The following is a 13,916-nucleotide window of genomic DNA, read 5'->3' on the forward strand; positions in this document are numbered from 1 at the left end:
GTAGCAGGGTTCAACTGGAGCATGCTGGGGTTGAGGTCGGGTGTGCTGGGGGTGAGCTGGAGTCTGCCGGGAGTGAGCTGGAGTTTCCTGGGGGGCAGCTGGAGCATACTGGAATTGAACCAGGGTTGAGCTGGGATGTGCTGGGATTGCGGTGGAGGGGTCTGGGGGTGAACTGGAGCATACTGTGATCGAGGTAAGGTGCGCTGAGAGCCAGCTGGGGCGTACTGGAATGTGGCTGGGGAGTACCGGGGCTGAGCTGGGGTACACCGGGGCCATCTGCAGCACGAGTACCCCAGTCGGGGGGGTTGGGGGGGCACACCACTGCTGCACTGAGCCGGGGAACAATCCATACTCCCCCCACCGCCCCAGCAGCTCCCAGTATCCCCGGTGCCCCCCTGTGTGCCCACAGAAACACGTGGAAAGAAACACAACCGCCCCCAGGAGAGAAACGGCGCTGAGAAGGCAGAGTGTCCCCCCTCCCATGTCCCCTGTCCCCGCCCGAGCCGGGGGTGCCCCCGCAGCCCCCCGGAGCACCCGGTACCTCTGTCCGGTGGCAGCGGCGGCTCCCAGAGGATGCCGGGGCGCTTCCCGGGGCGGGGGCACTCCGGGCCCCCCTTGCCAGGCCCGGGCTTGTTCCCGCACGGAGCTTTGGCTGCCTCATGGAAACAGGATTCAAGGGGAAAGCTGCCAGGACTTTCCCCAAAAAAATAATGAACGGGTTGCGCGTGGGGTTCTTGCCTCCCCGCACAATTCCCAAGGTCTTAGTGGGGGGTAAGAAGGAGAGTGGGAGGGCCGGGGGACACAGAGGGGACGTGGGGTGTCCATGGCCAGCCCTCACGGCTGCCCAGCCTGGGACAATGGTCCTTTCATCCGGCGCTCAGGGACCGGGACACGCTGGCTGCCGGCTCCGGGGGTGGCAGCCCCCCCTGCTCGGCCCCTCGCCCACGCGAGGCCAGGGCAGGAGGGGCCGGATCAGCCCCACAGCCCGGCCATGCTGCTGCTGCTCAGGGGGCCAGATCAGCCCCACAGCCCGGCCATGGTACTGCTGCTCAGGGAGCCAGGCTCAGCCCCACAGCCCGGCCATGGTACTGCTGCTCAGGGAGCCAGATCAGCCCCACAGCCCGGCCATGGTACTGCTCAGGGGGCCAGATCAGCCCCACAGCCCGGCCATGGTACTGCTGCTCAGGGGGCCAGGCTCAGCCCCACAGCCCGGCCATGGTGCTGCTCAGGGGGCCAGATGAGCCCCACAGCCTGGTCATGCTGCTGCTCAGGGGGCCAGGCTCAGCCCCACAGCCCGGCCATGGTACTGCTCAGGGGGCCAGATCAGCCCCACAGCCCGGCCATGGTACTGCTCAGGGGGCCAGGCTCAGCCCCACAGCCCGGCCATGCTGCTGCTGCTCAGGGGGCCAGATCAGCCCCACAGCCTGGTCATGCTGCTGCTCAGGGGGCCAGGCTCAGCCCCACAGCCCAGCCATGCTGCTGCTGCTCAGGGGCAGGAGGGGCCAGGCTCAGCCCCACAGCCCGGCCATGGTGCTGCTGCTCAGGGGGGCTCTGCCTGGGGGCCAGCGTGAAATACCCCAAAAAGCTCCTTTACTGCCTGCATCCCCCCTACTCCACCAGCCCACCACTGTTCCCTACCCCACTCCCCGGAGCCATCACATCCCCCACGTTATCCCATCCTGCTCCCCAGACCCAATCACACATCCCTGCTCTCCTATCCCAAACCTTCGGATCCATCTGGGGGGGATACCCTCCCAGAGCCTTTGGCAGAGGATAAGGGTGCCATGGCCTTACCCACTTCGGGGGTGTCACACAACAAAGTCTGTCTGAGACCCCAGGGGCCTGCAGCAATGCCTAATCCCTGAAGGGCTGAAGCCTTGTACCCCTTCCCAGCAGCATTTCAGGGATGACCCCTGTCAGTCAGTCCCTGAGGATGTGCCCAGCACAGCCCTTAGATCACTGCCCCCCTCCACATATCTACCTGTGCCCCAGCTCTTCTCAGCCCCCCTGGCGCCAGACATGTTCCAGAGCATATTCCATTTCCCTTTGGAGCCATCTTCTCTCTGGTCCTGCAGCTCCGGGTCTCCAGCTGTACCTCCCAGAGCTGACAGAGCTAAGCCCTCCCCACGAGGGGCTTTACCCCATCACCTGTCCTGCTCCGCGTCCCCCTGGCTCAAGCTGCTGCAGTGTGTCCTGTATCCAGTTCGGCTCCATTTCCAACCTGCCAGGTGGGTGGTGGCCAGGTTCCTTTTTAATTGGGTTCTATTTTTAACTGGGAGCAGTGCAGGAGGGTGGGAGGAGGTGGAAATTAACAGGAGAAATGGGAAGCAAGTCCCTAGTGCCCACCCCAGCCCCACAGGTGACAGAGACACAGGCACAGAGGATGGCACGTGCTGGACAATGCCACTCACCAAGACCCTGCTGGTGGGGGCCTGCTGAGGTGTTGGGGTGCCACAGCACTGGGAGGGCAGAGATGGGGTGCACAAGCAGCTTTGTCCCTGGGTGCACCCCAGGAGGAGACAAGAGTCCCAGGACTCCACGATCCAGGCAGTGCCAGCTCTGTTCCCCAGTATTCTCCTCCTGGAGAAGCCAGGATGTGTCCCCCTGGAGTGCCCCCAAAGTTCAGCCCCACACGTCTCCTCTCCCAGAGGAGGTTTTGGGGGAAATGTACTGCTGGTACTGGCTTGGCTGGGGCTGTGGGAAAACCAGCTACAAGGAGTGTGTGGCCTCATGCCTAATCAGTGCCCAGTGTAAATTCATTTTAGGGGTTTCTCTGCCACCCTCTGGTGGCATCACCATCACCCAGAGCCCCCCTGGAGGTGAGGGTCCCACAACCCCTGAGGGTCCCCCCAGCAACCACCATGAGCAGGGACCCCCTGTCTGAGTGCACTGTGGGGACAAGGATGGCTACCAAAGGACCAAGGGGGGACAGAGGCCGAGTCCCTCCCATGCCAGATTCAATTATTTTATTCCTAAATAATCAACTCTGGTACAAGGTACAAAATCTCCCATGTCCCTGTGCACCCCCAGAAAAGGAGGGGGCAGGAGCATGGCCAAAGACCAGCTCCCAAACCCCCAGTCAAGGCCTCAAATTCCAGTGGAGGAAGGGTCCAGGCACCCAGCTTGGAAAGGGTCCCCATCCTAGAAAGGCAGGGGACAGGACAGGAGCCTTCAGAGACCCACACAACACCAGGAGGTGCCAGGAGCCCCCCCCAAGTCCTTTCAACGTGCCTGAAGATGCTGGGAGCCCCTAGAGATACTGGGCACACCTGGAGGTGTGAACTTACCCCAAAACCTCCCCCACACAAACCTGAAGATGCTGAGACTCCATAAGACCCTCCCTCAACATGAATGGAGATCCCAGGAGCCCCCAAAATGCCCACCACAACACATCTGGAGGTGCCATGAGCCCCTCAACTCCTCCCACATGCCTGAAGGTAAGACCCCAACATCCCCTCCAACATGCTGGAGGTGCCAGGAGCCTAGAAGCTTCCCCTCTACATGCTTGGAGATGCCAAAAAACCCCAAAGGCCCTCCTTCCCAGCATGCCAGGAGGTGCCAGAAGCCCCCCAAACCCCTCTGCACACCCAGAGGTGCAGGCAGGTGCCCAAGCACCTCCTGGTACTTGTCTGCTGGGGGTGGGGATCCCATGGGATGAAGGCAATTCTGTTGGACCATAATAGAGAGATGGGGAGCAGGAATGGGGGGCAGAGGGGGAGTGCAGTGGAAGGGTCTCCAAGACTGAGAAGCAGGCACAGGGCCCCCCCTTTTCCTCTGCCCCCCCCAAAAGCTGAAGGTCACTTTGGGTTTGCCACCTATAGGGACAACTCCAGTGTCCCACAAGGGCTCAGCGACCAGACAACCCCCAACTTCTCACCCTGGGGGACCCACTATGTCCCTGCTGTCCCCAGACAGGGGTACACCAATGAGGGGGGTCCCCCTGAAACCCAAAGTGGGGGTGCATGTGTACAGGTGTGTGAGATAGAGACACAAACCATGTTGGAAGTGGGGGGATAGGGAGAGGAGCCCCCAGGGTGGGGGTCATGTCAGGCTGTCCTAGCCAGGGGAACGAGGAGAGGAGCTCCCAGGGGAATCAGGTCAGGCTGTCCTCGTCGCTGCCCTCGCCACGGTCCTCCTTGCTCTCGGCCAGGGAGCTCTCGTCGATGTTTTCCAGGGAATCTGCATGCTGCAGGGACAGCTCGGACAGGGCCAGGGCCGGGAGCCGGCTCTGCTCCGGGAACAGCCAGGGCTTGAAGTGAGGGTCATGCTTCTGCTTCCACTCAGGGTACTTGAGGCATGCCTTGTACATCTTCTTCATCGCCTGGGAGGAAGAGAGAGATGGGCACGGAGAGCCCTCACCCCACATCAGCCCCACCCCCGTGCCACAGACTCACCTTGGGGGCCAGGAACTGGGAGGATTTATTCACCACCCACTTCGGTAAGGAACCTGGAGAGAAGGGAGGGCAGCTGGGAGTGGGACCCCCAGCATCCCCCCAGTGCCTAAAAACCAGGACCCCACATGTGTGACCCCCACAGCACTCTCAGTGGGCACATGTGGTTAGAGAGGGAACAGGGTTCAATCCATACTGCTCTCCGCTCTTGCAGAGGTCAAAAACAGTGATTTCAGCATTTTGGGTCCCTCTTCAAGCCACAAAAATGAAAGATTTGAAGAGAATAGGCCCAAGATGTTTCCTCCTGACATTGCTCCATGCTCCATCCCAAAGTGCTTCTGCTGATGAGCCCTTTCAAGCCCACCTTGAGCATATCCACAGGTCCTCCTGCACCCACCCCGAGTCCCACTGAGCTCAACCTGAGACTTCCTGAAGCCCTACTGACACTGCCCTGAAGTGCCAGACCCCCAAATGAATCCCCACTGAGCCACCCCCAGCCCAGACTGAGCTCCCACTGAGCCCCCATTAAGTCCAAGTCAGTGCCCATTCAGCTTCCCCCAGCCCACCCTGAGCCCCCCAAGCTACTCTTGAGCCCCCACTGAGCCCACAGCCCCCATTAAGGCCCTGAACTCCCAATGAGCCCACACTGAGAACCCATGAGACCCCCACTAAGCCCCCCCTGAGTTCCACCAGGACCCCACTGGGTCCCCCAAGCACACACTGACACAAGGGAAGGACTTGAGGGTGCTGAGCCCCAGGGCACAGAGCTGGGGGTCCCTCTCTCACCTTTGGGGTCCACCTGTGCCAGGTAGGTGATGGTGCAGCTCTTGGCTCCCGTGCCCTCGATCAGGTAGCCTGTCTGGATGGAGACAGCCCGCACCATGTCCTTGCGGGGGGGATACTTCTGTGGGGGGCACCAGGGAGGGAGCACGAGTCACTGGCAGGGCAGGTGGGGTACAGAGGCACCAGCCACAAGCAGGGCTTGTGCAGAGCCCCTCAACTCTCCAACCTATCCCCCCAAGATCTGAGTGAGCCCCAGCCCCAGCCCAGCACCACAGCACCCCCGGTGCCCCGCTAAACTCACGGGATGCTTGACAGAGTAGTTCATGATGATGTAGTCAGAGCCTATGGGCAGCCAGGAGCGGAGTGTGACCACGTCCCGGTTCTTCAGGGGCTTGGGACACCTCCCTAGGGACAGCACCAGGTGGGATGTTCCAGAGTGAGACACTCACTTTCAAGATCCCCTTCTGCCCTCCAAATCCCCCCAAACTGGTATGCAGACTCCTCCCTTCCACGCCACACACCATGGAACCCCCAGATGCCAGCCCAGGGTGGAGTGGTAGCTGCCCAGGGATTGAGCCCTCCCCAGGAGCACCCAGGCCCCCAGACCCCTCCTCACAGGCGTAGTATCCCACATCGGAGTTGGCCGTCAGCCTCCCGATGTCGAAGGTCTCGATGACGTTGGTGTCCCACTTCTTGCGGTACTCGATGTCATGGAGCACGTCGTAGAGCGTCTCCGCCGGCACGTCCCTGCACTCCATCCTGCACTGCAAGGCAGGGGCCATCAGACACCTGCCAGGGACCCCCAGGGCAGGAGCTCAGCTGTGGGGACCCCAACAGGGTGGCAGTGGGGACCTCGTGGTGGGGAGATGGCCATTGGGACCCCCGGGTGGGCAGGGGGGATCCCAAAGCGTGAGAGTGGCTGTGGGGACCCCTGGGAGAGAAGGAGGCCATGGGGACCCCCAAGTGGGAAGGCAGCTGTGGGAAGCCCCAGCAAGTGGCGGCGGGGAGGTGTCTCCTTTCAGATGTTAAAAAAAAATAAAATCAATGCAGTCTCCTCCAAGAAGACCTGGATCCCAACCTGGATCCCAGCCATCCCTGTAGCACAGGCACACAGGGCCTCAAGGCAGTGTGGAGCTGAATCCTGGGTACTCAGGGACCCTGCTTCCCACCTGCCCCCCATCACTGTGGATGTGCTCTGCCCAGAGTGGTATCCCTGTACAACAGGAGCCAAGAGGAGCCTGTGCCTGGTGCCTTGGGGCAGCATGGATCATACAGTAGGGGTTGAGGGGTGCAGAGCGGGGAGCTGTTCCGTCACTACGGCAGCCAGATCCAGGGAAGGCGAGGAGACAAGGAGAACGGAGAAGGTGAAGGGAGGGGATGCATCTGCTGAGATCAAGGGTGCTGGAGCCAACTGTGGGGCAGGGAGAGCAGCCAGCAGCCTGTCCCTGGGAATGCCACTGGCTCCTGTTTATCCCCAGGGATAGCATCAGCTCCTCCGGCCCCCAGACCCTGCAGTTCAGGATTTAGGGCTGGCCCTGTCACCCCAGCACACAGTACTAGAGACTCCCCAGCCCTGGAAAGAGGCACAGAAGCACCCAGCAATGGGGCACAGCCTCACATGGCCCCTTGGTGGGACACAGCCATGGAGTCTGTTCCCCCACAGTACTCACCCTCAATCCCATCCTTGCCCCACAGAGCCCAGCTCCACCCCCACCGTGCTCAGATCTATCCCTGCCCCATGGATTCTGTTCTCAACCCCACCGTGCTTATCCTCAATCTCAGAGACCCATCCCTGTTCCACAGAGCCCATCTCCTGCTCCTCCATTCACCCAAAAACTTGTCTGGGAACAGGCACCGCTGCCGGGCAGGTTTGGGGAGGGCCTGCCTGGATGACTTCCTTGAAGAAGCCCCGCTCCCCCTGCACCCAGCACCATGCTCAGGTGCACAATTCCCAGAGCAGCAAGGCTGGTCAGGCCAGTAGTGCAGGACGTGCCCTGCAGGTGACTCACATCCTGGGGGGGTGCCAGGAGGGTCGCAGCAGGAGAGGGGATGGTGCCACCTGGGAAGTGCCTGGAAACACATGCCCCAGCCTTGAGTCAATATTGACTAATGGGGTGAGGAGGAGGAGGAGGAAGAGGAGGTGGAAGAGAAAGAGATGAAGTCCCCAGGGCTGGGGTTATGCTGTGCCTGAGGGAACAAGGAATGGGTGCCAGACTGTGGGACAGCAGCAGATCAAAAGGGACACCCACCACCCCTGCCTGCAGCCACCAAGGCTCATCCTCACTGGCAGCTTTACCAACACCCCAGACCCCCCCTCTGCTGCATCCTACAGGATGGCTCCTGGCCATCCTTTGGACAGCCCATTTAGAGGGGAAACCATCACCCCTGGGAGATCCCAGATGCCCAGGTACCAACTCACTGCCCCACCGGGTAGGAAGGGGTGTCCTGGCTGGGTTCCCCCAACCTGTAGCCAGTCCCAAGGCCACCAAATGTCCCACTGAGAAATCAGCCATGGCACCAGCTTGTTCCCAGACTCCAGAAAACAGGTTAGACGGGAGCTGCATCCCTAATGGAGGGGGGCGGGGAGGAGGGGGCGGCAGCCTCAAAGCAGGGCGAGACCTTCAGGTTCCACTTAATTAAGCAAGGAATCCAGGAGGAATCCAGGATGAATTCAGGGGGAAACCAGCTCTTGGGAAGCTGCAGAGAATGCCCAGCACCCACACACAGACCCCCAGCATGAGGGGCAAACCCCTGGGCTGCACCTTGCCGTGCCACGTCATCAATGCCACGTGTCCCTCCCTTCAAAATCCAGCAGGAGCATTTCATCCTGGGTGGGATGGTGGGCCTGGCTGCTGCTGGGGGCCACGGGGTGGGGAGAAGGAGTGTTACCCCACAGGGTCTCCAATACCCAGTGGCACACACATGGCATCAACACACAAACACCCAGCAGGACCTTTCCAAGCAGGATTTGTCTAGGAGGGCGTGGAAAGAGGCAGGACCTGGCTCAGGGACCCCCGCAGGCAAAGACAGCTCCAGGTGCAGGGGCAGGAGCAGCTGTTCCAGGACATCCTGGAGTGGGCTGGGTCCCTGCCACGCCAACGTGGCACACTGGGATTGTGGGACAGGCAGGGGACGCACCCAAGCGCCACCCCAGTCCAGGGGATGTTTTGGGATACAACCCCCAAGTGCAAGCAGCAGGGCTGGGGGACACAAGGAGCTTGGGGGGGGTGCAGGGGAGGATCAGGATGCACTGTCACACAGAGCTATGCCTGTGCCATCATGCCTGGACGCCACAAGGATGGACACTCTGCATCCCACCCAATATGGGTCCCCACCTCTGCAGGGATGGGGCAGGGTGCAGGTGGCACCAGTGACCCCCTATACCCCAGAGAGCACCATCCCCCCTCCCAGGGCTCACTGGTGCCACCAGGGCACAACAGGGACCCGTTCCTGGGTCACAGCAGCCCAGACTCCTCCAACACACTATAGTGGAAGCAACCCAGTGGTTCCAGGCAGGAGCCGGGCACAGCCACTGCCAGTGCCCCAGGGACAGGTTTCCCCAGCAGGGCCAGTGCCAGCTGCTGCAGAGCAGTGTGTGAGCAGGCCGCGTCGTCACTGCTGCCACCGCCACCGTCACCACCCGGGCTCGACACCACGGCAAGGATGATGCCACCCACTATACCAGGACAGCTTAATGAAGGTGCCACCAGGGACAGGGACACCTGCCAGAGACTCAATTGTAACCCCATCCTTACGCTGCTCCTGTCTCAAGTTGTCTGTTGATTGCCGGTGTCCCTGCTTTGCCAGGATAAGAGTGTACCTGCCTGTGCCAGCACACTGGCACCAAGAGGGAAGGGACCCACGGGGAAATGCAGTGGGGACATAGGGAGCTCTGGGCAAGGGGGACAACCCCAGTGATAGCAGGCCAGTGGCTGCAGACTCCAAGGAATCCCCAAGCCAAGCCCTGATGTGCAGCAAGCACGGGAGGGACATTCCCAATGGGTGAAGCAGGGAGAAAGCAGCACCCAAGACCCACGGCCCCACACACCCTGGGGATTCCTGTTTGTCCCCAGTGTCCCTGCACAGTCCTCAGCAGTGCCTGCTTGTCCCTGGCTCGGCCCTGCTGGAGTTGTGTTTGTCCTGGCGTCCCCAGACTGCCCATTTGTCCTGCTGTGCCAGTTAACCCCACCTGTCCCGGCGTCCCTGCTGCCATCGGGGTCCAGCTCGGCCTAGAGCCCCCTCGCCCCAAGATGCTGCATCACCTGAGGGACCCCACTATTCCCTGGGATTCCCCCTCACACCTGACTGGTGGTTAAACCCCCGAACTCCCACTCAGCCCCTGTTCACTGTGGGGTTCCCCTCCCTCCCCCCAAGCCCAGGGTGCAGCATCTCCCCCAGGGTCCCTCCTGCCCTCAGGTCCCCGCGCCCCCCTTTTGCTGCTGGGTACCCCGGTCCCGGGGGGATGCCGGGCCGGTGGGGGGGTCTCACCGCGGACTGGGGGTGCCCAGGGTGGATGGGGATGTCTCACCGTGCACCAGGGTGTGCCGGGCGGGAGATCTCACCTTGATCTTGTGGAGGGCGCGCTCGGGCTCCAGCAGCTGCACCCAGACGCCCACCCCGCCCTTGCTGTAGGTGAGGCTCCAGCCCTGCTCCGACTCGCACTGCGCCCGGAACGCCCCGAAGTCCCGGTCGTCGGGGATCTGCACGCTGTCGCGACTCGACATGCCGCCGTCGTCACCCGACATGGCCCCGGAGCGCCGCAGCCCGCCGGTGCCGGTGCCGCCAGCCCCTAGGGCGGCATTGCGGGGCGCGGGGCGCGATGGGACCGGCAGGGGCGGGCCCGGGGCGGGGCCGGGCCGGGAAGCGCCGGGGGCGGGAGCGGGGGAGACCTGAGGGAAAATGGGGGGAACGGGAGCGCCGGGAGGGAGGAGTTGGGGGATGTCGGTGGGGGTGGGGTTACCGGGAGGAGCCGGGGGAAAACGGGAAGGTCGGAGCTGCAACCGGGAAGAGCAGGCGGGAAGCGAGAGCTGTGACTGGGAGGAAGGACAGGCTGTGGGAGAGGGGAGCAGCCTGGACCGGCGGGATACCGGGAGCAGCTGCAGGACACGGGTGCAGAGTTGTGGCACTTGCAGGGACACCTGCACTGTGTGCCAGGGAAGGTTTAGGTTGGATATTGGGAAGCTTTCTTCACTGAAAGGATTGTCCGGCCCTGGCACTGGTGGAGTCCCCATCTCCGAGGGGTTTAAAAGGACAGATGTGACACTCCTGGACATGGGTTAGTGGTGGCCTTGGCAGTCCAGGGGGAGTGCTTGGACTCAATGGTCCCAGCGAGCTTTTCCAACCCAAACGATTCCATGATTGCAGTCGGGGTAGGAGAGTACACGAGTGCAGGACAGAGACCCCTCTGTGGGTTGTGTGTCACCCTGATGTGAGACTGTGAGCCCATGCCCTGTGCCCGTGCATTATCCATCCTTTGTGCCAGTGCTGGGCCTTGCCTGGCATCCCCACGGTGCGGTGGCCAGGAGCAGGTGGGCATGCTGCCATTGGCAGTGCTGACTGGGATGTGTTATTTTTGGAAAAGCTCAGGCTCTGGCTCCCATCCAGCTCTGAAAATGCTGCCGACTCAGGATTTCTTTCTTTCCATTTGGGAGCACCGAGGAACGCTCTTCCAGCTCTCGTGAATAACTGTGTGCATGATGACAGAGCAGTGTGGCATGTGCCTAGACTGGCAAAGCAAAGCCAGGAATGTGGGACCGAGCTCCTTATCCAGGATGAGGCCCTTCCCAGGGATGCCATAGCCGGAGGGATAGGAGAGCACAGAGATGTCACCATGCTCAGCACCTGTGAGAAGACAGGAACCTGGCACCACAGGGCTCACTGTGCCACAGCACTGCTCCCAGCATCCTCACTTGGGAAAAGGAGCCAAGGGAATCCCTGGCATCCTATCCCACTGGAAGTGGACACCCACAGTAGATGGTTGGGTGCTGTGGCTGGTGCAGGGGGACCCTCTCCCCTCATCCTTCTCTCCTTGCCCTTTCTGCCAGCTCTGCTATGAAAGCCTGGCCTTTCCCTGTATCCAGGGAAGCAGAAAGGTGAAAGCCATCATACTATAGCCCTTCCCAGCCCCAGCACTCCTGCCACTGGAAGCGGGAGCACCCACATTCCCAGCAAGTCCAGCCATGTGGCACCACATGCCATTCCTAGTCTGGAACACAGATGGCATGGAAGCCATGGCATAGGGAGGACAGGCTGGGGGAATGGGGGAGCTGGGCTGGAGAAGCTGTTGAGCTGAGCTGGAGAGCAAGGTGGGAGGAGCTGGAGAGACTGGGCTGGGTACCCGGGGGAACTGGGCTATCAGAGCTGGACGAACTGGACTGAGCAACTGAGCAAGGGCAGCAAACACTCAGTGTGGGGAAGCTGGGCTGGGGAACGGGGAGCTGTGGGCTGATCTGGCAGTAAGAACTAGGCTGGGGAACTACCAGCACTGGGCTAAAGGAGTTGGGAAACTAGGGGCACTGAGCTAATGGAGCTGGGCTGGGGAAGTGGGAGCACTGAGCTGATGGAGCTAGGGGAAGTGGACTGGGGAACTGGGAGCACTGGGCTTTCTGTAACAACTCCCAGTCCTGCTGGCCCCAGTCAGGGTGCAGAAATGCCCATTTCTGACACCTTCCTCTCCCACATTCCTGGTTCTTTCTCAGATCTCTGGGTCCCAATCCTTATTCCTGCTCAACCATCCCACATCTGCAAGGAGCAGATGCAGAAATCAGTATTTGGAGTGTGCAGAGCTAAATGCAGAAATCAGTAATTCAGGCAATAAAACCAAGTCTTCTAATTTTTTTTTTTTTATCAAATCCCTAAAATGCATCTTCTTACCAGCTCTGTTTAATCCAGAAGTTTGTCAGACCCCGTAGAAGCGCTGGAGTGCTGGTGGGACGGCCAACTGGGCAAACAGCTGCTGGGATAATGGGAAATTGAGGGAATTGGGGTGAAACAGGAGGAAATGGGTAGAATGGGAATTGCTGGTGGCAAATCCTGGGCGGGAAGGCACTCACACACAGATGTACCCACACAGGCGTCCCCCAGAGGCATCTGCGCTGAGCCCAGCCCGCAGCAGATGCCCAGGATTCATTCATAGCACCACATGAAGCCTTGCCTGGGGGTACAGGCGCTGCACACGCGTGTGCCCCGCTGCCCAGGGGATGCGTGCACAGGAGAGCACGCGTGCCTGCAGGTGTGCGCAGGTGTGGCACTGCATTTGTGCACGCAGAAACGCCCCTGTGCGTGCGCGCCAGTGCACGCGTTTGTGTGCGCCCCGCGTGTGAATAAACGCGTGTGCACGAGTGTCCATGTGAGTGCCCATGGGTGTTTGGCGTCTGTCTGTCTGTCTGTCCGTCCGTCCGTGCCCGCCCCCGCGCGCGCGACCCCACTGCGTCACACAGGCACGCGCCCGAGCGCCCTGCCCCGACCCGCGCTGCGCCCCCTGCCGGAGCCCGCCCGCCACTACTCCCCTGCGTGTCCCGCAGCAGACGCCGGCTTCCCGGCATGCCCCGGGAAGGCCGCGCCGCGGTGCCTCCTGGGGGTTGTAGTCCGCCGCGGCGGATAAGCGCGCCGCAGGGTGTGGTGGGGACTACATCTCCCGGCACGCCTTGCGCCGCTGTCTTCATCAAGCTCCGCCGGCCGGCAAGCCGCCATCTTGTCCACCGGCCTCAGCGACGGGGGGGGGTAAGGTGCGAGTGGCGCAGCGGGAGGAGCGAGGGAGCTATGCTGGCGTCTCTGGCGTTGTGGCCGCTGCCGCAGGGGCTGGCGCGGCTCCTCCGAGCGCGGCCATGGTGGTCGCCGTCACGTGCGACCTACGGGACTGCGGCGGCGGCCGGGGCTGAGGGGGCCGGGGGCGCCCGGCTGCGGCTGCTCCCGGTATTGGCCGCCAGGGGGCGCCGTGGGCTCGCTCCGACCTCAGGCGCGAGGCTGTCATGGCGGACCGCTGCCTGCAGGGGGCGACAGGGGAGCCTGGGGGGCGAACCCCCGGTAGCGGGGCCGGTGCCCGGGGGCTCTCCGGTGGCTGCTCCGTCAGGCCCCACTTTGCCAATGGGGCCGGTGCCCGGGGGCTCTCCGGTGGCTGCTCCGTCAGGCCCCACTTTGCCAATGGGGCCGGTGCCCGGGGGCTCTCCCTTAGGTAATGGACCAGGCCTAAAGGGCAGCACCGCAGCGGAGAGGCCAGGGCTGCCTGTTCCAGGCCTGGCCGCACTGCAGACACCCCGGCCACCTGCCACCCGCCCGGCCAGCAATGGCTGCCTTGTGCCAGCAACATCGTCCAGCCGCATGGCATCCCTCAGAGAGCCGGCGCCATGGCCCTCGGGCGCAGAGCAGCGCTGCTGTCATGCGGGAGACCCCGGCGGGCGTCAGAGTGGAGCTGGGAGCTGCTCCCCGGGAGCAGGGCTGCCTGCCCTCATCGCTGCGCTGGCTTACTGCTACCTGCGGGACCGCCTGTCCAAGGGTGACTATCGCTGCTGGGGCCGGCCCCAGGGCGGGAGGCGTGGGATGCAGCAGAGAGTCCCTTTGGAGAGTCCCCTGCCCTTTGGGAGGGGATGTGGGGTCCCTCCTTGGGGATGGAACCTGCCTGCTGGCTGTAACCTGGCAAGGGTTATCCTTAATGCTTTAGTGCATAAAGGGGCTCCAAGAGAGCTAGGGAGAGACTTTAGACATGGGTATGGAGAGACAGGATAAGGGGGAATGGTTTCCCAC

The 13,916-nt window shown here is 62.2% G+C and overlaps 3 protein-coding genes across 7 annotated transcripts in view; 1 reads left to right on the forward strand and 2 right to left on the reverse strand.

Moving 5' to 3' along the window:
- ARAP1 (ArfGAP with RhoGAP domain, ankyrin repeat and PH domain 1) overlaps positions 1–791 on the reverse strand; it is a 35,766-nt gene extending 34,975 nt beyond the window's left edge. For 2 of the 5 annotated variants that reach the window (XM_063148050.1, XM_063148049.1), the window contains exon 1: positions 542–785. The gene's annotated coding sequence lies outside the window, so the exon portion shown is untranslated. Of the gene's footprint in view, positions 1–541 lie in introns of all 5 variants that reach the window. The other 3 variants (XR_010026644.1, XM_063148047.1, XM_063148048.1) reach the window with 3 other exon arrangements.
- A 2,149-nt stretch (positions 792–2,940) lies between these two features.
- On the reverse strand, positions 2,941–9,959 carry STARD10 (StAR related lipid transfer domain containing 10). Its single transcript, XM_063148051.1, has 6 exons — positions 9,737–9,959; positions 5,791–5,938; positions 5,476–5,579; positions 5,178–5,295; positions 4,395–4,447; positions 2,941–4,321 (listed from the first exon to the last, which is right to left on the reverse strand). Exons 1-6 carry the CDS (start codon positions 9,917–9,919, stop codon positions 4,094–4,096), a joined length of 834 nt encoding a protein of 277 aa, XP_063004121.1. The 5' UTR covers positions 9,920–9,959; the 3' UTR covers positions 2,941–4,093.
- Positions 9,960–12,909: 2,950 nt separating this feature from the next.
- CLPB (ClpB family mitochondrial disaggregase) overlaps positions 12,910–13,916 on the forward strand; it is a 73,523-nt gene continuing 72,516 nt past the window's right edge. Inside the window, exon 1 of the mRNA XM_063148052.1 lies at positions 12,910–13,668. Coding sequence (XP_063004122.1) covers positions 12,936–13,668 — 733 coding nt within the window. The 5' untranslated portion in view covers positions 12,910–12,935. The remainder of the gene's footprint in view (positions 13,669–13,916) is intronic.

The sequence above is a fragment of the Melospiza melodia genome, chromosome 2 (assembly GCF_035770615.1).
Source record: "Melospiza melodia melodia isolate bMelMel2 chromosome 2, bMelMel2.pri, whole genome shotgun sequence".
Classification (NCBI taxonomy): domain Eukaryota; kingdom Metazoa; phylum Chordata; class Aves; order Passeriformes; family Passerellidae; genus Melospiza; species Melospiza melodia.